At 37.7% G+C, this 21,774-nt stretch overlaps 1 protein-coding gene across 5 annotated transcripts; it reads right to left on the bottom strand.

The window, feature by feature from the left end:
• Window positions 1–830: 830 nt before the first annotated feature.
• On the bottom strand, window positions 831–21,365 carry LOC139948265 (uncharacterized). Of its 5 annotated transcripts, none has more exons than XM_071946361.1 (14): window positions 21,127–21,365; window positions 15,185–15,463; window positions 14,393–14,580; window positions 13,866–13,967; window positions 12,717–12,854; window positions 11,505–11,600; window positions 10,370–10,606; window positions 9,639–9,886; window positions 8,751–8,919; window positions 7,990–8,077; window positions 6,937–7,061; window positions 4,984–5,031; window positions 3,640–3,833; window positions 831–2,587 (listed from the first exon to the last, which is right to left on the bottom strand). In XM_071946361.1, exons 3-14 carry the CDS (start codon window positions 14,504–14,506, stop codon window positions 2,317–2,319), a joined length of 1,830 nt encoding a protein of 609 aa, XP_071802462.1. In that variant the 5' UTR covers window positions 14,507–14,580; window positions 15,185–15,463; window positions 21,127–21,365; the 3' UTR covers window positions 831–2,316. The 5 variants fall into 5 exon arrangements, with proteins under 5 accessions (XP_071802462.1, XP_071802464.1, XP_071802466.1 ...); XM_071946363.1 differs by having other exon boundaries at window positions 15,210–15,463; XM_071946365.1 differs by having other exon boundaries at window positions 15,281–15,463.
• Between the last annotated feature and the right edge of the window lie 409 nt (window positions 21,366–21,774).

The raw sequence follows: 21,774 nt of genomic DNA, 5'->3' as shown, positions 1-21,774 counted from the left end.
TAATTAAATAACAATCATCTGTAAATAACATTTTTATAGGTAAATATTTTGACGGAAAGTAAATAAAGGTGTGTATAACATTACTGACAATTATTGCATTATGTGTGCATTCTTCCGTTATATAAAAAGCTCACTTCATTCATGTCAACTGGAGTGCTAAAACAAAAACTAAATGCTAATAATATATACAGAAAGAGCGTTTATTAAGCGTTTTTACTGTTCTTTGGGGCAAGCAGTTTACATATGCTAATTTATTCTGAAAATAAGTAACAAACTTGCAAAGCAATAAAACAAACAATAAATTGCTCAATGTTGGCAATGATACACAAAACTCTCTTTGGAACACATGAGATCTCTTTCCTCCTTAATAACCCTGTAATAAGTCAAACTTTGATATAATCTATCCGGCCATGAAGCCTACTTACATTGTATAACTAAGGTTTTGCATTATTTGGCAGTAAACTTTCGACTCCATAATCACCACAACTTGCCTCACACAATGTACAAATAAACTCATTCTCAAACCATTCAATCCAACAACAATAATTAAAGGAACACGTTGCCTTGGATCGGACGAGTTGGTCTTTGAAAAGCACCCTGTAACCGTTTGTTACAAAATCGATAAGGTTAGAAAGATGTTGTAAAAGTAGAATACAATGTTCTACACAAACATGTCTCTAAATTGCGTGGTTTTCGTTTTACCTCGTCGACAAACACGGTCGGCCATTTATGGGAGTCAAAACATAAATGGCCGACCGTGTTAGTTCGCGGTGCAAAATGAAAACCGTGCAATTTTGAGTGATACTTGTGTGGATCATTATATTTTATTTTTTAAACATCTTTCTAACCATATGCATTTCATAACAAACGGTTTCAAACGCTTTTCATAGACCAACTCGTCCGATCCAAGGCAACGTGTTCCTTTAACTGGAAAAAAAAAAACAAGGACAAAAGAGTCCAGTTTGGTACTTTTTGAAACACAAAACACAATGTCCACAGATTTGCATTAAACTTACAATGTCCACAGATTTGCATTAAACTTACACAGTTTGAAAACAATGGTGGTAGAGAGTTTCCCTTAAATATTACTTACTGAGGTGCTGTAGTTTTTGAGCAATGAGTACTACAACAATGAAAATATGTTTTAAATGCTAAAATAATGTTAGGGTCCCGAGACGAAAATGATTTTCATGACTTGTTTTAATCATTTCTCAAAAACTACAGCACCTCAGCAAGTAATAACTGAAGGTAAGCTTTCTACTATCATTATTTTCAGACTGTGTGAGTTTAATGTAAATCTGTGGACATTGTGTTTTGTGTTACAAAAAGTACCCAGACCCTTTAGGACAGAAAGTTAAACCAATACATGTAGCTTCTTAAGTTTGTCTTTGAGAATACATAATCACAATACAAAAATTATAGAGTTGTAAAATAATCTCTTTACAAGTTCATTTCTTTTATATAATATACCGTCATATTCAAAAATTTATCAAAATGTTATACAAAAATCCATTTGTTAAGTATTTGCCAACTACATGTAACAAAATGTTATCTGACAAATTAATAAACAAATTAATAAACATTCATCCAGTTTTCAAAATGTTTTAACCTTTTAATGGTATAATCTTTATATGATTTAATATACAAAAAAGTCTTTATTTGGCAATAGAGAAGATAACAATTCAGAGTTAGTATGTTTACATAATAGTACTCGTTTTTTCTCCAATAATTACAATATTAATCTAAATTTAATGCATGGATTGTTCATGATTTTCTAACTCACTGCCAATGTCATGTAGAAATCAAACAACCAACAAAACAAATTGTTTGACTCAACATATTCTTTGATCCAAAGACCAGTTTTCTCACTTGGTGCATCCCAACATACGCATAAAATAACAAACCTGTGAAAATTTGAGCTCAATTGGTCATGGAAGTTGCAAGATAATAATAGAAGAAAAAAAAACACCCTTGTCACAGAAAGTTGTGTGCTTCCAGATGCTTGATTTTAGGAACCTCAAAATCAAGTTCAAATATTTTAGTGGAAAATTACATCTTTCTCGAAAACTACGTACTTCAGAGGTAGCCGTTTCTCACAGCTCTCCAATGCTTGTTACCAAGTAAGTTTTTATGCTAACAATTACTTTGAGTAATTACCAATAGTGTCCAGTGCCTTTAAATCAAGTAACCTGGTGTTTTTTTGTGTGTAAAGTGACACAAACCAACAAGTTCTACAAAGTTGTATACCCAAGATCAACGCGAAACTCAATCCCATCCAACCCTTTCCCTAATAAATAGAATACTAAGTACAAACAATTAGATTGTATTAGAATGAATCATTATGCCATCTGTTGTTTCGGTTGATGTTACTGATACAGAAACAACAGAGACACTTGGTTCCATCTTGGGTTCCATCGTCATGGTTGCTGACTCTGAAGATGTCACTGGAAGAGGTTGAGAAGGGATGCTACTGTCCATAGATACAGTTGCCATGGTTACAGGCCCATTGTTGACCAAAGTACCCATGATTCGAAACGATGATATTTTGGCTCTGTTGTAGGCATTGCAACAGCTGATCCCAAGATACCTAAAACAGCAAATCATAACATGTTAAAATAGTTTTGTATGAACAAATTAGTTGGTTTGGACTTGGTATGTTTTGTTCACTGAGTCTTGTTCACCGAGTCTTATACACTGAGTTCTGCACACTGAGTTCTGCACACTGAGTTTTGTGCACCAAGTTCTATACACTGAGTTCTGTACACTGAGTTCTTTACACTGAGTTCTGAACGTCCATTTGGATCAGATAAGTTTTCCATCCGTATGGATTTCTAGATTACAGTAACCTCAGCACTAGAGTAGCATAAACCGCAAGATTCCTTTATATCCGAAGTAAAATAACAGCTACTTTCTTCAACATGTAGATATAAAAAGGTCTAAATTCAGATAAAATCTAAGGTTTCTCATCTCTGAAATAACAAACAAGAAATACTGTTATACCTCGATAACAAACTGTGAAGTTTAATTGGTCGAGAACCAATCACGTGACGTGCAACAAAAACGCATGTTACATGGCTCGGGGGTCGGGTAACATAAAAAGTTATGTACACCGGTGTACATCACCGTACACCGGTGTACATCACCGTACACCGGTGTACATCACCTTGATCGTTCCCAGCATTGGTCGATTTCCAGCGCTGTGTACGAACCACCGGCGGGTTCGAGGGAACAGTGAAGAATTGTTTCTTGTTCGACTGCTTATTAAACAATGAATACTCCGTAGTAATAATGTTTGAATATGACAACAGAACTCAAGAAGAGGAATAACAAATGTTACCAAGGTATAACAAAACAATTGTTGCACGCTGTGACTGGGGTCCATGGGTTTGCACACCCTCGGTGGCAAATGGCACCCTTGGCTTCGTCTCAGGTGCCATTTGCCCCCTCGGGTGTACAAAACGCCATGGACCCCAGTCACAGCGTGCAACAATTGTATAATGTATATGGGTAAAACCAAGATGAAACTGCTTCCACTTAGCAGGAGTTGAAACCAACGGTTCTTTTCAGAACCACCCCAACTCATTAGAGATAGTCATGACATGGTGTTACCACAAACCTTTCTGTATTGCTTCCACTTACTTCAAGAAGATCATTTCCAGGAGAATACAAGCTCCAATTGAGATGATACTAGCTGCATTAGATGGGTTTCTCTGGATGACTAGATACACTAATGCCGGACTAGCAGCCATTAGACAAATAGATGTTGCTGTAAAAAATCCATGCTTCAACTGAAACCCTCTCAAGAAACACATGGAACCTGTCTTCAACTGGTACTGTTAAACAAAACGATTCAATCACTTGTTATATTACCAAGAAAATAAGTCCAAACCATGGTGGCCATAATAATATCAAAGTCTTATATAGCGCATGGATCTGCCAAACAAGGTACTCAAGGCGCTGAGTATATACAAACTTTCAGAAAGATAGGTTATTGAATTCTGAGAACCAATTATGTAGCACCTTATAAGGGTTTACAAGGTGCTCAGGCGCATAGAGGCAACCACCACCAGGAACGCCAAGGCGAAACCCCTTCTCTTTTTGATAAGTGTACTGGGTTCTTTTACATGCGTTACACAACACATGGGACCAACAGCTTTTCGTCCCATCTGAAGGATGAAGCAATGGTTAAGTGTCTTGCTTTAAGGACACAAGTGTCACAGCTGGGGATTCAAACCCACACTCTGTTGATCAGATACACCGGAGTTTGAATTCGATGCTCAGCCACAACACTTCCACAGCCATAACTGTCGATACCTTTATACATTTACTCTGATTTCACAATGTATACAAGGGCAACAACAGCAATGGGGTTCGCATACATCACCCTATTAAAGGAACACGTTGCCTTGGATCGGTCGAGTTGGTCTTTGAAAAGCGTTTGTAACCGTTTGTTATAAAATGCATATGGTTGAAAAGATGTTGTAAAAGTAGAATACAATGATCCACACAAACATGCCTCGAAATTGTATGGTTTTCCTTTTACCTCGTCGACTAACACGGTTGGCCATTTATGGGAGTTAATTTTTTGACTCCCATAAATGGCCGACCTTGTTAGTTCGCACAGTAAAAGGAAAACCACGCAATTTCGAGGCAAATTTGTGTGGATCATTGTATTCTACTTTTACAACATCTTTCCAACCATATGCATTTTATAACAAACGGTTACAAATGCTTTTTTATAGACCAACTCGTCCGATCCAAGGCAACGTGTCCCTTTAAGCATTGTAATTGGGGTGAACAATTTATGTTTGAATCTTTATGAATAACTCAACAATAACAATTCAAAATTAAGTTAGAAAATGCCTTGTGGTTTTTCCACTGGTACGCGCATGTGGTCTCCCTTTCCCAATGCTTTGTAGCTACACAGCTTTTGTCTTAGCTTGAGGAAAGGCTAGTTCAATGCCTGCATTCTCCAATACATACCTGTGATTTGCAAACTGTGCAATGTAACGCTTCTGGGTTATCGGCAGACTAAGGAGAAAACAAAAATAGAAGATGAGCTTTAAAAAGAGACAGCATTACAAAAACAACAACAAAATAATACAAGCCATATCATTTAATAGGTTAAAGGATTCGGGTACTTTTTTACAATGTCCACAGATTTACATTAAACTTACAGGGTTTGAAGATAATGATAGTGGAAAGCTTCCCTTCAAATATTACTAACTAAGGTTGTGTAGTTTTTGAGAAATTAGTAAAACAAGTCACAAAATAATTTTGGTCTCATGAGACTAAAATTATTTTAGCATGTAAAATCCCCTTAACCAGTTATGATATTATACCAAAACCATAGCATAACTGGTTAATACGCTTTTACATGCTAAAACTGAGACGGAAATTATTTATTTCTCAAAAACTACAGCACCTCAGTAAGTAAAATTTCAAGGGAAGCTTTCTACTATCATAATCTTCAAACTGTGTAAGTTTAATGTAAATCTGTGGACATTGTGTTTTTTGTTAGGAAAAAGTACATAATACAGTAATACCCTTTAAATTTGAAACAGATAAAATTCAACTTAAATATAAAAGAATTTCAAAGAGATTGACTTCAAAACCATGAATGAAAAGAAATGAAACCAAACATTGTATGAGACTATCTAATGATTTACCGTCTATACATTTATTACTTGTAAATCTACTTATCATGAATGTTTGTTTGTTTGTTTGTCTCTTAGATGATCTTCCCATCGAGAGAACTCTCCCCACAACTACAAGGGGATTAAACACCATGCTGGGAGCAGCCAATCTCTCCCATACTAACATTGGTTTAAAGGAACATTGGTTTAACGTCTATGATTGCCAGTTGCACAAATCAAGATAGGGTGATTCAGTAACTAGACGACAATACTTATTCCATTCTAATCATTGGGAAATCAGTAGACAGATCGATAGGATTTGAACCCACAACCTTTTGATTGCAAGTCATGTAGTCTAATCACTGGACCATCTACAACCTGGAATTTTTTGTTGAAACCTAGTTCCATCTTACCTCCATTAACCATCTCTTAATTCAGTCATGATGAACGTAAGCTACATCCCCTTTACATTGACATGGTTGTATCATTGGCTGGATTCGAACCCACAACCTTGTGATTGTAAGTCCTGCAGTCTAACCACTGGACCATCTACAACCTGGAATGTTTTTTTAAACCTCCTTCCATCTTACTTCCATTAACCATCTCTTAAGACAGTCATGATGAACATAAGCTACATCCCCTTTACATTGACATGGTTGTATCATTGGCTGGATTCGAACCCACAACCTTGTGATTGTAAGTCCTGCAGTCTAACCACTGGACCATCTACAACCTGGAATGTTTTTTGAAACCTCCTTCCATCTTACCTCCATTAACCATCTCTTAAGACGGTCATGATGAACATAAGCTACATCCCCTTTACATTGACATGGTTGTATCATAGGCTAGATTCGAACCCACAACTTTGTGATTGCAAGTCCTGCAGTCTAACCACTGGACCATCTAAAACCTGGAATGTTTTTTTGAAACCTCCTTCCATCTTACCTCCATTAACCATCTCTTAAGGCAGTCATGATGAACATAAGCTATGTCCCCTTTACATTGACATGGTTGTATCATAGGCTAGATTCGAACCCACAACTTTGTGATTGTAAGTCCTGCAGTCTAACCACTGGACCATCTAAAACCTGGAATGTTTTTTGAAACCTCCTTCCATCTTACCTCCATTAACCATCTCTTAAGACAGTCATGATGAACATAAGCTACATCCCCTTTACATTGACATGGTTGTATCATAGGCTAGATTCGAACCCACAACCTTGTGATTGCAAGTCCTGCAGTCTAACCACTGGACCATCTAAAACCTGGAATGTTTTTTTGAAACCTCCTTCCATCTTACCTCCATTAGCCATCTCTTAAGACAGTCATGATGAACATAAGCTACATCCCCTTTACATTGACATGGTTGTATCATAGGTCCTGCATCAGTTCGATGAGGATCATAACAAATCCAACACTCAACCTCTGTGAACAAAAATAGATCATGGTCAGTATCATTATTCGAATGATTTGAACTGCCTTTAGCCACCGGGCAATCTCGGTGGTTCAGTTGGTATGACACTGCTCTAGAATTGCAAAGGCCGTGGGTTAGAATCCCACCTGAGTAATATGCCTGTGATTTTTTTCACAGAACTTGGGTAAGTACCGAGTATACAGTGCAAACAGACATCGGTGTATATGGGTAAAAACCAAAATGAATATTGTTTATCCCCGATGCAAATTTAACATCTATTAAATCATTATTCATCTTATCACAGCATACAAAAGAAAGATAACATTTTCCTTTGTGCCAGTAACTCCTCCAGTCGGGCTACGTCCCACAGCCTTAGATCTCAAGGGTCTTTTTTCAGGATCCTTGCTGTTCCAAAAAGCAGTGCCTTCTGTAACAGATCTGACTAATAACAATATTCTGGTGATGAAACCAAGGATGCCTTGTAAGCAAACTTAATCTCTGTAGCTCAAAAAGCCCGAGGAAACCTATAAACAAGGGTGCTTGCTATGTTAACCAGAAACACCGGGCTTAGCCCCTACTCTTTCATGATAAGTGTTGTGGGTTCTTTAACATGCACTATGAATCCTAGTACATGGGACCTATGGCTTAATGTTCCATCCGAAGGATAAAGCGATTATAGTAAAGTTTCTTGCTCTAGGAAGTGCCACAACCAGGCCTCGGACCCACACTCTGCTGATCAGAAACACCAAAGTTTGTGTCTTATGCTCTTTACTGCGTAGCCTAGACACACCATAAAATAGCTGCAGTTATTGTCTGCTTAGAGAAACTCAGATTACTCTGATGAACAATAAGATGCCTTGTATATCATTGTCGTCTTCTGTTTAGGGAGACTAGGTTATACTTTGAACATCAATCTCAATCCATAATGGGGTCACTGACCTTTCTCTACTCTGGCTCTATCTGAAGTAGAGTCGTAGGTCGGAGCACGTTTACGACATAACAACCAATCTTCCTCCTTCTTTATACCCTATAAGAAAATTCAAAAGGAAAAACAACAAATCTTTAAAATCTCTAAATGTGTTTAATTTCTAATCACAAAGCCTTTGTGACTTTGTTATGTGCCAAATGAATTTGGCTAAGGAGGTCACAAACTTTATCACTTTTTAGATTAGATTAGATTATATTAGATTGATTTATTCATCATGTGAAAATGAAAACCGTTTTCCCCGGTCATAAAAAACACTCATTGAAAATATATTTTCACTTGGTGTCCATTACCAAATTTCTAATGTGAAGCAATCCGTCAGAAATTAAAGTAAAAATTATTGTAGCAAAATATATCTTTAGTTCAACTATTTATTTAGGAGACTGACTATGACTAGAGCAAGGTACATGTAGTTGAGACCAATTAAAGAACTAATTCCGTGGTAGTGCAGTTAATAACGATCGTATAAAAGCTATAGTAGTAGTCCCAGCCAATTTCCTATACATTCCGCCCAGGTGGTAGTTAAAAAGCAGGTCAGTTCTTTTCAGAACTGAGAAGTCTCCCGAACAATACGATAAATCTACTCCGCGGTAGTAGAATATATAGCAAGACAGTTATCTAAAAAAACAAACTCTACCTGGCAAGTAGACACACATGGTGTTACTGCAAACCAAATATAATTATATTGATACCTCACCACGTAAAAATTGTTCACCTGTGATTTTTCTTCATCTCTCGTCTGTCTGAATAATCTTGTAGGATTCAACATCCACAATGATCCTGGACTTCTGCACCTCCATAAGACACATGGAAACCAGAGAGCGAGACCCACTTCAATGATGCGGAAGAACACATCATGCACATTCTTCTTGAAAATTGAGAGGCTTAAGTAAACCAAGAAAAGGTTGAGAATGTAAGAGAGACAAGCAATAGGAGACTTTTAGATGGTTCTTTTTCACAGTATTGCGCGTGCTCAGGATTACGCGCACAACATTGAGCATACGCGCGCATGCTCAAAAGTCTCCTATTGGACAAATTATATAAACAATTTTAAATCATTCATAAATGATGAGTAGTGGACATGCCTTATACATGTACATAGGCATGTGAGTACGTATCCATGAAAAAAGAGGAAAAAAGAAAACCGGGTAAGAAAAAAAGAGGAACAAATAATATTCCTGTGCTTTTGTACACAGAGAGTGAAGGAAAAAAAAAGAGGAAAATCAAAACCTAAAAAGTGGAAATCAGATGAAAAGAGGAAGTCTCACATGCCTGCTTATATTGGAAAAGGCAAAAAGGAAAACTAGATATAAAGGAATATATGCGAAGCATGCTAACTTTTGTCATTCTAAAGGCCGGTTTATAGTCGGTCGCACGATGGTCGCGCATCGCGCGATGGAGATCTTGACGCGCGACACAGTTTACAGTCATCGCTGAGGCCTAAAAACTGTGGATTTTCTTGATCGCGCATCAAAATTTCCATCGCACGACCATCGCCCAACTATCATGCGACCATCGCGCGATCGACTATAAACCGGCCTTAACGGGAAACGAAACAATCACAGTTTTATTGAAAATACTCAAGTGATAAAATAAAACTTACCTTTCTTTCCACTGTGGTTCGGTTACGTTAAACATCAAAAATAAAACCATAGCAATCTGCAAGAGCCCCTGGAACAGCATCCCAATGCGTGATTGATGCATGACGCTTATATCCAATGATTGACCATTGGATAAGCTAGTAGATTCACTGTCAATACGATCAATAGAATTACCACTCGATGGACTGTGGGCTGGATTAGTAGACTGACTGCTGGAAGAATGCTGAATAGTTGTAAATGCTCCTTTAATCTGAAAAATAAAAAATCCCATCGTTTTTATATAGCGCTTTATACACCATGTCTCAAAGCGGTGCCAACATTATTACCCCTGGTCACTGGACCATTCCATTCCTTAAACCATCTCAACTCCCTGGGAGTATACAGCCTGTGCCGCCAAATATGTAGTGCACTAAGCTAAACCAACCACAACAACCATATCTGCCCTCACAGGTACCCATTTACCCCTGGTTGGAGAGAAGCAACTGTAGTAAAGTGTCTTGCTCAGGGATACAAGTGTAATGACCGGGATTCGAACCCACACTCTGCTAAACAGAAACACCAGAGCTTGAGTTTGGTGCTGTTATCCGCTCAGCCATGACAACCCAATTTTAATTAAAAGAATCAATGAAACAGGTTCTTTTCAATATACATTGTACATGCTCTCTTTAAAAAAGCAAACTTTTTGTTTCTCAATAAAATAGTATGGATCATGAAACAAGTTTAAGTCAACTACCTTGAAAAATACTTCGACTCCATACACAAGAAAGAAGAACACCTCTATGGTCATAAGTCCAGCGTAGCAACCATTAAAGATGTTTCTAAGAAGATTGTAATCCAATGAGGACGTTTCCATGGTGACAAACTCGGCAAACAATAACATGTACAGAAGAATATTGAAGAGTAGGAAAAACAGGTAACTTTTACTCAAGAAGCCCGGATTGTTGTGTTGTTTACCAGAGACGTGGAATGCCTGCAAGACAAGATCAAAGGTCAAAACGTCAGGTTTATTAACGATATTTGCAGGTTCTTTGATGGTCAGGATATTGGTGAGCTTTGCTGTAGCAACTATGTAGCAAGGCATTAGAGTACAAGTAACATGATCTCCAATTAAATTTGTGCTCTAATTGGGCTGTGTTGTCAGGATCAAAGCTTTCCTGTGGCTGTGCATTGGATTATAAATGCTCCCCCAGTTCATACATGTGTGGGTGCGCTCCCCAGAGGGAGGGTGTGACCCTGCAGTTAAGCCCTGTTCATACTTCCTGCAAATGTGAATGCGAGTTAAGCACCACTCAACTCGTGCGAATTTTGTTGCGAATTTGTGACGTAAACATTTGTATCGCATTCGCATGAAGTAGGAACTGGGCTTAACTGGGTTATAACTCTATGTGTCAGCCACTGGCCTGCTTTGATCATAAATACAGCCCCTTTAAAGTGTGTTCTATTCAGATATGATTCCAACACCAGAAACAAAATTGTGTCGTTCAACAGTGGAAGTCAAGATATCATTGATTGGATGAAGAGATTAAAATAAACGCGATTTCAAAGACAAGTCTTCTCACTTGGTGTATCTCAACATATGCACAAGCCTGTGAAGAGAATAATGGAAGAAAAAACACCCTTGTCGCATGAAGTTGTGTGCTTTCAGATACTTGATTTAGAGACCTCAGCTGGGGTCTCAAAATCAATTCAAATATTTTAGCGAGAAATTACTTTGTTCTCAAAAACGTCACTTCCGGGAGCTGTTTCTCACCATGTTTTCTACTATCAACAGCCCTCCATTGCTTACCTAGTAAGTTTTTATGCTTACATTTATTTAGAGTAATTACCAATAGTGTCCAGTGCCTACTATCTAAAGAAGAGAAACCTACCTCAGCCCAAAAACACACCACTAATGACAGGCAGGACAGCAGGAGTGGATAATACATGCTAAGCATGTTATCAGCCCAAGTATCCGGTAAATATTTCTGAGAAAGAAACAACAAAAGTTTGAAGTCAAATATAACTCTAAAATGCTGGCAAGAAATTCGTAACAGATGTTTGGCAAGTTAATGGTTCTGCTTACTAGGGAAATTCTGGTTAAGACTACTTAAGATACGTGCCAAACTTCTGCAATTAGCAGTGTAAGCAAAGAATGCATTTTAATAACTTGAAGTGGGAAATAAAAATATCCATAATCATGAATAGCTGGGGCAGATTTCACAAAAAAAGCTATTGACAGATATTACATGTAAGTAAAGGCCTTTTCAAATTTCAGACTACCTCCATTTTGAACCACTTTTAAACCTACCAGGGTCCTCCCGGTTTAGCCTCGCTTCTTTTGGACACGGATCAGAGATAAGCAACATTCACACTGGTCATTACATGAACCAAAAAAATGCAATTTCGAACCCTAGTCCCTGCCAGGGTTGATTTCAATCCGGCTAGAGCATGCTACCCGGATTGGAGGCGAATTGACATTTTTAGTGTGAAACGGGTCGAACAAAATTTCTGACCCCGACATTTTGGACAGTGTGAAAAGGCATTAAGAATCCGACAGTTCATCTCAAGATGAACCTTAGTGCTCTGTGAAACCGAGACCCATAAAATGAGCTGTCAATCAGCAAATCAGATGCTCAAACTGCTACAGAGACAAGGTTTATCTCTGTGTAGACATCATCATATAAATGGAATTTACTATTTACAATTAAAAAACAAACATGGACTCATTTTCCCCGGACCTGGGGTGGATTTCAAAAAGAGTTAAGACTAGTCTTATCTCTAGTTATGACGACTAACTCGTCCTAACTTACATGTAGGACTAGCCATACGTTTTTTATATCTCCTGGGACTAGTCCCAAGTTAGGGCCCCTGCAGGACGCAAGGAATAATCCTAACTCGAGTTAGGACGAGTAACCCGTCCGAACTTAGGATGGGTTCAATGCATCCCACGTGTTTGGATACGGAACTGAACCCGTCCTAAGTCCTAATATTAGTCCTAAGTTAGGAAGAGTTTGGTGAAATCGATAGCTCGAGAATTAGTGCCATACTTTGTTAGCTGTCCTTTTCTGCTCCTACAAGACCCACACTATTTATGTTCTTACTTTTAATGAGAAATACAAAGCTCGACTCAGTGCAGCGATAATAACCAGAAAATACAGAAGTTTTTGAGTTGTGACTCTTAAGGCTCGATAGACGGATGGATTCTTCAAACGATGGAAATCTGACTGGATACATAGAATCTGCAACAAGAAAGTTGAAATATTTTCTCAAAATTAATAGTAAACATGGTTTATAAGTCTGAGAAGTGTTCATGTATTTCCACGTCACTGCCTATGTTTCACTTAGTTACCTGTTCATGTTTGCTGTGTTGTCATTTAGCCTTCGAGAAAGACTCTGCTAGGGTCGAAACGCCAGGCCATTAACTATTTTTTGCATAAAAGGCAGTGGACACTATTGGCAATTACTCAAAATAATTATTAGCATAAAACCTTAATTGGTAAGTAGTAATAGGGAGAGGTTGATAGTATAAAACCTTGTAAGAAATGGCTTCCTCTGAAGTACATGTAATGTATTTTTCGATAAAGAAGTAATTATCCACGTATTTGATTTTGAGGCCTCAAGTTTAGAACTGGTTGGTTAGTTGTTTGCAACAGCTAACTCTATTTTCTTAAGTTTTATGATACAAAGAAGTTTGCTGTAACTTTAAGTGGAATCAAGTATGCCTTATACAAAAAGCCTCAACATAAAACTGTCTTATTTAATTATAATAAAAGGTATTTACTACTTAATGTTTTCCAAAGCAAGGCTAAACTATGAGAGAGTTGTCTTGTTTCAAACTATGGATGACCAACTACAACAATGAATGGGTCTCACTTCGTTGATTAGAATTTTAAACTACAACCATGAAAACATTGTCTGTGTTTTACTGAACAGTTGGAATATTAGGTAAAACAAAATAAATGTCAGAAACCTTATCAAGAGCCAAGATATCTGGGCAATTATTAATCAAAATATTTGATAACATCGAACAATAAACCACAAGAAAAACTAACTGAGTACATTTTTTAAGAATTTGGGTGTGAACAAAGACAAATTGACTTTGAGTGGAAACAAAGATATTGACAAAATAGGGAGACCACGAACATAGGGCTAGATAGGTAGGTTGTTGCTCAAATCTTGCTCGAGTCAATTTGTCTTTTGCCAATTTGTCAATTTGTCTTTGTTCAACCCCCCAAAATAATTGAAGTTACCAGTTGTATTGTACAGCAAGCAGACAGCATGTAGAAGATGAGACCAAATGCAATGAAATAAGCGCTGTTGAAATCTCCACACTCTGTGCCTTGGTATTCCAACTGAGAAGTGAAAAACATTCGGGAAAATAGATTAATCCTTGAAGGCATGAAAAGTTATTGGAAGTAGGATTGTCTGTCTCTTTTAGACTTAAAACTAAGACACTCGCACAGATTGCCGTACAGGGTGATGTGTCATCTGTGTACTGAGAATTTAGGCCTGGTTACACAGGCCTCGATAACGAGAACGAAAACAAGAAAGTTAAAACTGCACGCCCTCAATTGGTTGAATAAGTGCGTAATCTGTGTGGAGCAATCCAACCAAAAGAATGCATTCTTTTTGTGTTGTTATCGCTGCAGTGTGACTCGGCCTTTTGTGATCCTAGGCAATGATTTCTAAAAAATTAAAATCGTACTGAACCAGCATTCAAAATTACAAACACTAACAAAACAAATTACATGGTTTATTTCCTTATTACATGGCATACCTGGCAGATGCAAAGTCCTTCTATGCAATCTCCATGTCCAGAACAATTTGCTGGACAGACATCTGAAGCCGATGATTGCATCATGGTGAGAAAGCGAGAGACTCCTTTTAACATCTTAAGACCTACTCATGAAAATCAGATATGAAGTTATTCCTTCAGTGGGATCTGTTGTAACGTTGTCATGGCACCTGAAAACAACAGACAGAAAGTACGAGTCCATCAGACTTGAAGAAGCACATAATAAAAGTTAGAGTAGTCCATGCTTGCAAGAGACACCTGTACAGAATGATGTTTTATGAGATCACCTGATTTTTTATGATGTGAATTTATAGCATGATGTCATAAATACCACTGGGTGTACATAGCCCAATTTCATGGCTCTGCTTACCGCCAATTCCACTTACAATCACCATTCTCTGCTTACAGGCAAGCGCCAAATTTCTGCGCTACTGTGTAAGCATTAGAAAGCCAAGTGGCGTGCAGTACACACAGGCACAAGCAATATTCCCCGCTAACCCGTGAAGTACACATTTATAAGCACAGAATTCCATGCTTCCGTTAGTACCATAAAATTGGGCCCGGATCATCACAGACAAGTGATGAAAAATGAACATCAAAATTTTTTTTGAAAAAGGGTCAAAATTATTACGAATGCACTTATTTATGCGGAAGAAGATTTTCTAAGATCACTCTGGTGACTGTAAAGAGGGTATTGCCTCACGTAGACAAATATCAACCTTCAACATGGAGCTTAATTCTAAAAAACTAATTGACAAACCAACACACACATACCAGTACAAACCGTTCCCAAACTTACCAACTTCTGACTAGAATTAACCATGACTTGTGGCACTGACTATTACAGGACTTTTATTTATGACTACAAACCTCTACGACTCTTTTTGGCAGGCGTCGATCATGAAGGTTTGGTTGGCACAAAAAGTAAACATGTTACTTTATTGTGTTCTACCAATCAACAACCTTGGTTAAATACCCCGAAATGGAGATTTGGCGCTGATGCAAGTTTGTATTGGCAGCTGTCCAATTTCACTCTTCTGTCCATGGATTATACTGCATCCAAAGAAAGTAGGCCAAACGGTAACAAAAGAATTCAGAACTACAGATTGTTTTTAATATCAAGATGTAGGCACTTACCGTGGAGGAATTAGACCAATCTTCAACCCATGGTTTGGATATTTTCAAATATGAAACTAGAACTTATCACTCTTGAGGCTTTTCAATAGATGCTATAGTACTACATGTACATGAAAAGCAAGCACTAAAAGTTAATTAATATTTAACTTTTCACAATGTGAATTGTGAACATATAAATGTACACATCAGCCCCACCTGAGCGGTGATCTTTGTACCTATGCAGCTACAGACATAGATTTAAACTGTATTTACTGATCTTTAGTGCTGATTACTTTACAGTAAATATTACCACATCCAGTATATGAATGGCAGTGTCAACAATTAATCCCAACATTCCAAGGACAACGATTTGTCTTTGATATTTTAAAGAACACTCCATTAAAGGCACTGCAGCCGATTTCATGAAACGCTAGGATCAATCCTATCTCGAGTTAGGACGAGTAACCCGTCCTAACTTAGGAAGGGTTCAATACGTCCTACGTATTTGGATACGGAACTGAACCCGTCCTAATTCCTAAGATTAATCCTAAGTTAGGAAGAGTTTGGTGAAATCAACGGCCTGGACACTTTTGGTAATTGTCAAAGACCAGTCTTCTTACTTGGTGTATCTCAACATAATGCACAAAATAACAAACCTGTGAAAATTTGAACTCATATTGGTCGTTGTAGTTGCGAGATAACAATGAAAGAAAAAATACCCTTGTCACACGAAGTTGTGTGCTTTCAGATGCTTGATTTTGGGAGCTCAAAATCTAATTCTTAGTTCTCGAAATCAAATTCAGGGAAAATAACTTCTTTCTCGAAAACTTCGTAATCACCAATAGTGTCCACTGCTTTTAATGATAGTTGGTTTACCAAAACTGCACCTATCATGTACAAACTGAAATAAATTACTTTTTCACTATACAATTTCAGGTAGTCGGTATTGAAAGTCTTGATTTGGAAAATCCAAATGTATTGTAAAAGGCCTACCATGGAGCTCTGATGCATGGAGGTCAAAATTGTTCATTGGGCTTACACTGCACAACAGTCTTAAAGGCAGTGGACACTATCGGTAATTACTCAAAATAATTATTAGCATAAAACCTTACTTGGTTACGAGTAATGGGAAGCTGTTGATGGTATAAAACATTGTGAGAAACGGCTCCCTCTGAAGTAACGTAGTTTCCGAGGAAGAAGTAATTTTCCACGAATTTGATTTCGAGACCTCAGATTTAGAACTTGAGGTCTCGAAATCAACCATTTAAACGCACACAACTTCGTGTGAAAAGGGCGTTTTTTCTTTCATTATTATCTCGCAACTTCAATGACCGATTGAGCTCAAATTTCCACAGGTTTGTTATTTTATGCATATGTTGAGACACACAAAGTGAGAAGACTGTTCTTTGACAGTTACCAATAGTGTCCACTGTCTTTAACCGGGAAAAAAATGTAGGTCTAAGTTTCTTGGGTTCAACAAACTTTTGTTAAAGTGCAGTCGTTCAGAATGTGCAATCCATGCTACAATCATCTAACAACACTGAGTTCAACAAACTTTCTGTCAATATCCGGTACATACAGTATGCCAACAAAAGTTCTTTTTGTTGTGGCATTGGCAGAGTGACAAAAAACCCCAATATTTACAAAATCGATGGGACAAACAAGTTTAGTGGTCTGCCATACACTCAATCTCACTTCAGCCTATTGGTTTTATGATGAATATCATTTGAATACAAACATGATTGGTATCCCAGATGAAATGTCAATTCTCTATTTCTTAGTAGGCCTATTTAAATCTTACTGATAATGTTTAAATTTTTTATGTAATAAAAATAGGGGCAAGTAATTCTATTTCAATAATCGGATTGGACGCATTATATTTTATTGGAAAAATGAAGGATGATTGTTTGAACTGATTATTTCTTTCGTTTCCTCTTGACTTTTTAAAAAAAAATGTTCAGAACTTACACAATTTTGTTCTTTTAGTGGAAAAATGGTACTACAGAAAATGTTTATACGATAACAAAGTATTAGCAGCTACATGTAAATTGGCAGAACTAAATAAAACAGTAATTTACATGTAGAACACAAACTACAGTAAAACATTTATGATGGAAATAAACCTTGAGTTGTTGACTGGATTGGGTACTTCTAGATGAGTTGACATCTGGCTGGGTACATTACACAAAGGCCTAGTTGACCTGTTTCGTTTCCCATATATTGGCAATTTTATTATTATTTTTTATTTACATCAGCAATTTGGTAGGATTTTTGTTTCTGTGACAGGCATGAAAATAATTTCATTAAAGTTTGTGTCAGTCACTCAGCTAATAAAGTCAGTGATATTTCTGTATCTGTATCTGTCTTGTCTGTAAAGTACTGCATCAAACTCCTCACGGGATATACATGTACAATGTACGTAAGTTGCAGGTGTGGTTTGGCAAGTGAACAACATTTAGTGGTTAGCTCCCCATGAAAGTGGTCATTTGGGTTTTATCTAGCCTAGTCTTGAATACTGGAAGTAGCCATTCAATGAGGGTTCTTGGGACAAAGGACACTTTGTATTCATCCTTATTGGTTGAATGAACGGTGGGTGAACGATAGATTATTTTACTAGTGAGATTGACTTCCCTGTGGTTTGAGCTGACGGTGGTCACCGCGTCGATAGCAGTTTTAATGATGAACAGATTTATACTGAGTGTTTGAAAACATGGAGATGGCTCTATGTTCCTCCAAAGGGCTTCCATTGTAATCTATTGATCATTGAGGAGACTCTTCCAACGGGAGTCTTTCCACACAAATCTTGGTATGGCGCCACCACTTTTTCACTCAATTTTACAAAAAAAGGATACCTCATCCTAGTATAGCTATAGATAGCTGCATAAGGATTCCACCATTGAAGATTGAAGGTAAACTAGATACTAGACCTATCGAATGAAAAAGTGGTGACGCCATACGGAAACCTTTCCACTGAAAAAGTGGTGGCACCAGATGGAAGATTTTCCCAAATCTTGGTCCTCCAAGAAGGAACTGCTTCCGGTCTACATGTGTATTTTTCATGTTCTTGGTGGTGTGGGTCCCATATACACTACTAGCGCTAGACCCAGTAACCATGGTAACTGGGGCGCTGTACTCCTTTAAAGGCAGTGTACACTATTGGTAATTGTCAAGACTAGTCTTCACAGCTGGTGTATCTCAACATGCATAAAATAACAAACCTGTGAAAATTTGAGCTCAATCGGTCATCAGAGTTGCGAGATAATAATAAAAAAAGAAAACAGTACCCTTGTCACATGATTGTCACACCCTTGATTTCGAGACCTCAAGTTCTAAATCTGAGGTCTCGAAATTAAATTCGTGGAAAATGACTTCTTTCTAAAAAAACTAGGTCACTTCAGAGGGAGCCGTTTCTCACAATGTTTTATACCATCAACAGCTCCCTATTACTCACTAACAAGAAAGGTTTTGTGCTAATAATTATTTTGATTAATTACCAATAGTGTCCACTGCCTTTAATTTAACCAAAAAATGTCATTATATCGATATCGGTCGTTCTAGGCATAATGACAAATTGCCAAAACAAGGAGTACAGCGCCCCGGCTTGGTCTCATGTCTAGCGCAGTACTTGAGCTTGGGTCTAACTATGACCAAGGTCTTTTATTTAATAATAATGCAGTCTACTTATAAAAGACTGGCGAGCGAGTGTAGTTAGTTTGGTTCTTTGCTTCCTTTTAATTAAGTTTGAATCATTCATTCATTGTGTAGAACAACTGATGGGACAGGACTTTTTCAACACGTACTTTCTAGTTCTACCTCATATGTTTGGTGCAGCCATTATCATCCACTTTTACAGTTAGCCCCCACTTGTGTGGCCAAGGCTAGCTAAATCCTTAGGCTTGCCTTGCCCTGGCTTTGGACACACACAAGTGGGGCTAGCCCTTAGTCATGTTTGTTAGTTAGTCATGTTAGTTTGTATGGCTCCTCCGAAAAATCATCATGACCGAGAAGTCATGAATGAGGCTGGAATATAGTTGCGATAACGTAACCCTCCTCCCGACGGCCGCCAGGCCAGGGTTACGTTATCACAATTAGCTGGAATACTGAGCTTACATCAGATTCAGAGGAGAGTGGTAACTAAAATTAATAATATTAAATTATAAAACTTTCTATTTTTTAATTAACAATTTGTTTATTTATTTATTTGCTTGTCTAATTTCTGGTGTTTGTTTTTGGTTTTGTTACTTTAAGTTGTGCTTTGTCACTGTGTATATACAGATTATTTATATTTACTTTAAATTGTTTTTATTTTTCCAAAGAGAGTATAATAATACTATTACTAGTTTGCCTCCCTATGCTATGTGACTGGATTAACACAATAACAGGCTTTTGAGCTACACTCCTACAGTGTTTAATTATACTTTTGTTGATCCTGGCCATCACTAGGGTTGTTTTGTAATTTCCTGTGCCCTTACTGTTTGTCTTGCTTTGTATAATAATAATAATAATAATAATAATAATAATAATAATAATAATAATAATAATAATACCATTTATATAGCGCCTTTTCCTAAGGTTACAAAGCGCTCAGAGAATGACAGGAAAAAACAAAAAAAAGGGAATGCAAACAAAACCAAGAGGAAAACCACGACTAGGCAAAGCTAGCAGCATTTAGCCAAGAAAGTCCCGCGCAAAGCCGGACTCTCTTTGACTAAAACCGCAGGCCAAGCATGCGAGATTTACTGATTGAAAATGAATGTTTTCAGAGACCTTTTGAACAAGGTAACAGAGCTAGAACTTTTGGTTGAGTTTGGAAGGGAATTCCACATCCTAGGGCCTGCAACTGAAAATGCTCTGTCTCCTGATTTTCTGGTGGTTCGAGGAATATACAAGTTGCCCTGTGAACGTAAGTTGCTCTTTGTAGCCCTGGTTTCTAATGAGTTGGAAATGTATGTGGGAAAAGTACCAGACATACACTTAAACATGTTTAAGGCCAATTTGAACATTATTCGTTTTTCTACTGGGAGCCAGTGCAGCTGTTTGATCAGTGGTGAAGTGGGGACATGGTTTGGGTAGGAGAAGATGATACGGGATGCTCTGTTTTGTATCTTTTGTAACTTGCTTAAATCAGATTGCTTGAGACCACTTAACAAAGAGTTGCAGTAGTCCAATCTGGAGAGTACAAGTGCCCTAACAGCGGCGTGACAGGCTTCAGCGTCAACTCAATGTACTTTCGGATTCTACCAATATTTCGGAGGTGGCAGTTAGCTGATTTGCAGACTGATGTGACATGATCACTCATCGACATAGTATTAACAGACAACACCAAGATTCCGGATGGAAGTTGATGGGTGGAGTGTGCTGTTGTTTATAGGGAGAGTCAGATGGGCAAGATGTTTGTAGTTACAGCTTGAAGAGGCAATGAAAAATTCAGTTTTCTCTTCGTTTAGCTGAAGCTTGTATTTACTTTTGTTTTTATATTATTTATTTTACATACTGTCTGCTTGTATATTGTTATTTTTTACTGGCCAAATAAAGAATAAGAATAAGAATAAGAAGGAAAGCAGTGAATAAAAAAAATAAAAAAAGGTAGGCCTACTTACCAAAAATAACACACGTTACAAAACCTTCTTGACAAGAATCTTGTGTTCTTGATTGATGTCAAACAAACTACATTGAGTATGATAGTGACACTACAGAACAAAGTGTGGATCCTCAAAGTGTGTCTCCATGTCTTCTACTGCTGTTGAAACTTCTCTGGAATGGAGGGTAATGATTACTTTACGTGTACTTAATCGGAAATCCGCGAAATGAAGAACGATCCGTCCGCCACCGGTATCGGTATCAGCTGTTGCTAGAAATAATAATGACGTCACATGGGGGAATCCTCAGGTCAAATGCACCGCATGGTGGCGCTATGCAATAATCTTGTGAAACAAAGGGGGTGTTTAAAATTCAATATTTTTTTATGAGGAATACAACTTTCATATTGTTTGTTTGACTAGGACTGAAATAAGGCTAGGGAATGATTGGTTGGGAAATGGTTAGGGTCAAGGTGAGGAAATACATAAGGTTCCTCATCCAAAAGCTGAACTGGCTTTGATGAGAACCAACATAGATGTAGAATAATAAGATGGGGGGAGTGGCCACTACAGGCCGGGGGGGGGCACGTTCCCCCAATGAAAGTAATAACGTGCTAGTGATTGCTGCAACTATACTCCTCTGGAGGGATGTACTTATTGGAAGATAGA

This window comes from Asterias amurensis, chromosome 15 (genome assembly GCF_032118995.1).
Source record: "Asterias amurensis chromosome 15, ASM3211899v1".
Taxonomy (NCBI): Eukaryota; Metazoa; Echinodermata; class Asteroidea; order Forcipulatida; family Asteriidae; genus Asterias; species Asterias amurensis.
Note: the sequence above shows the minus strand (reverse complement) of the source record. Positions and strands in the feature narration are given on the sequence as shown.

What these genes read in the sequence shown, in the direction of transcription:
- LOC139948265 (XM_071946361.1), bottom strand. Translation starts at nt 14,506, where the DNA reads ATGTTAAAAGGAGTCTCTCGCTTTCTCACCATGATGCAATCATCGGCT. An exon ending in CTTTGTATTTCTCATTAAAA is followed by an intron (nt 11,601 to 12,716) that starts GTAAGAACATAA and finishes TTTCTTTCTCAG; the next exon opens with AAATATTTACCGGATACTTG. An exon ending in TAGAGCCAGAGTAGAGAAAG is followed by an intron (nt 7,062 to 7,989) that starts GTCAGTGACCCC and finishes TTTTGTTCACAG; the next exon opens with AGGTTGAGTGTTGGATTTGT.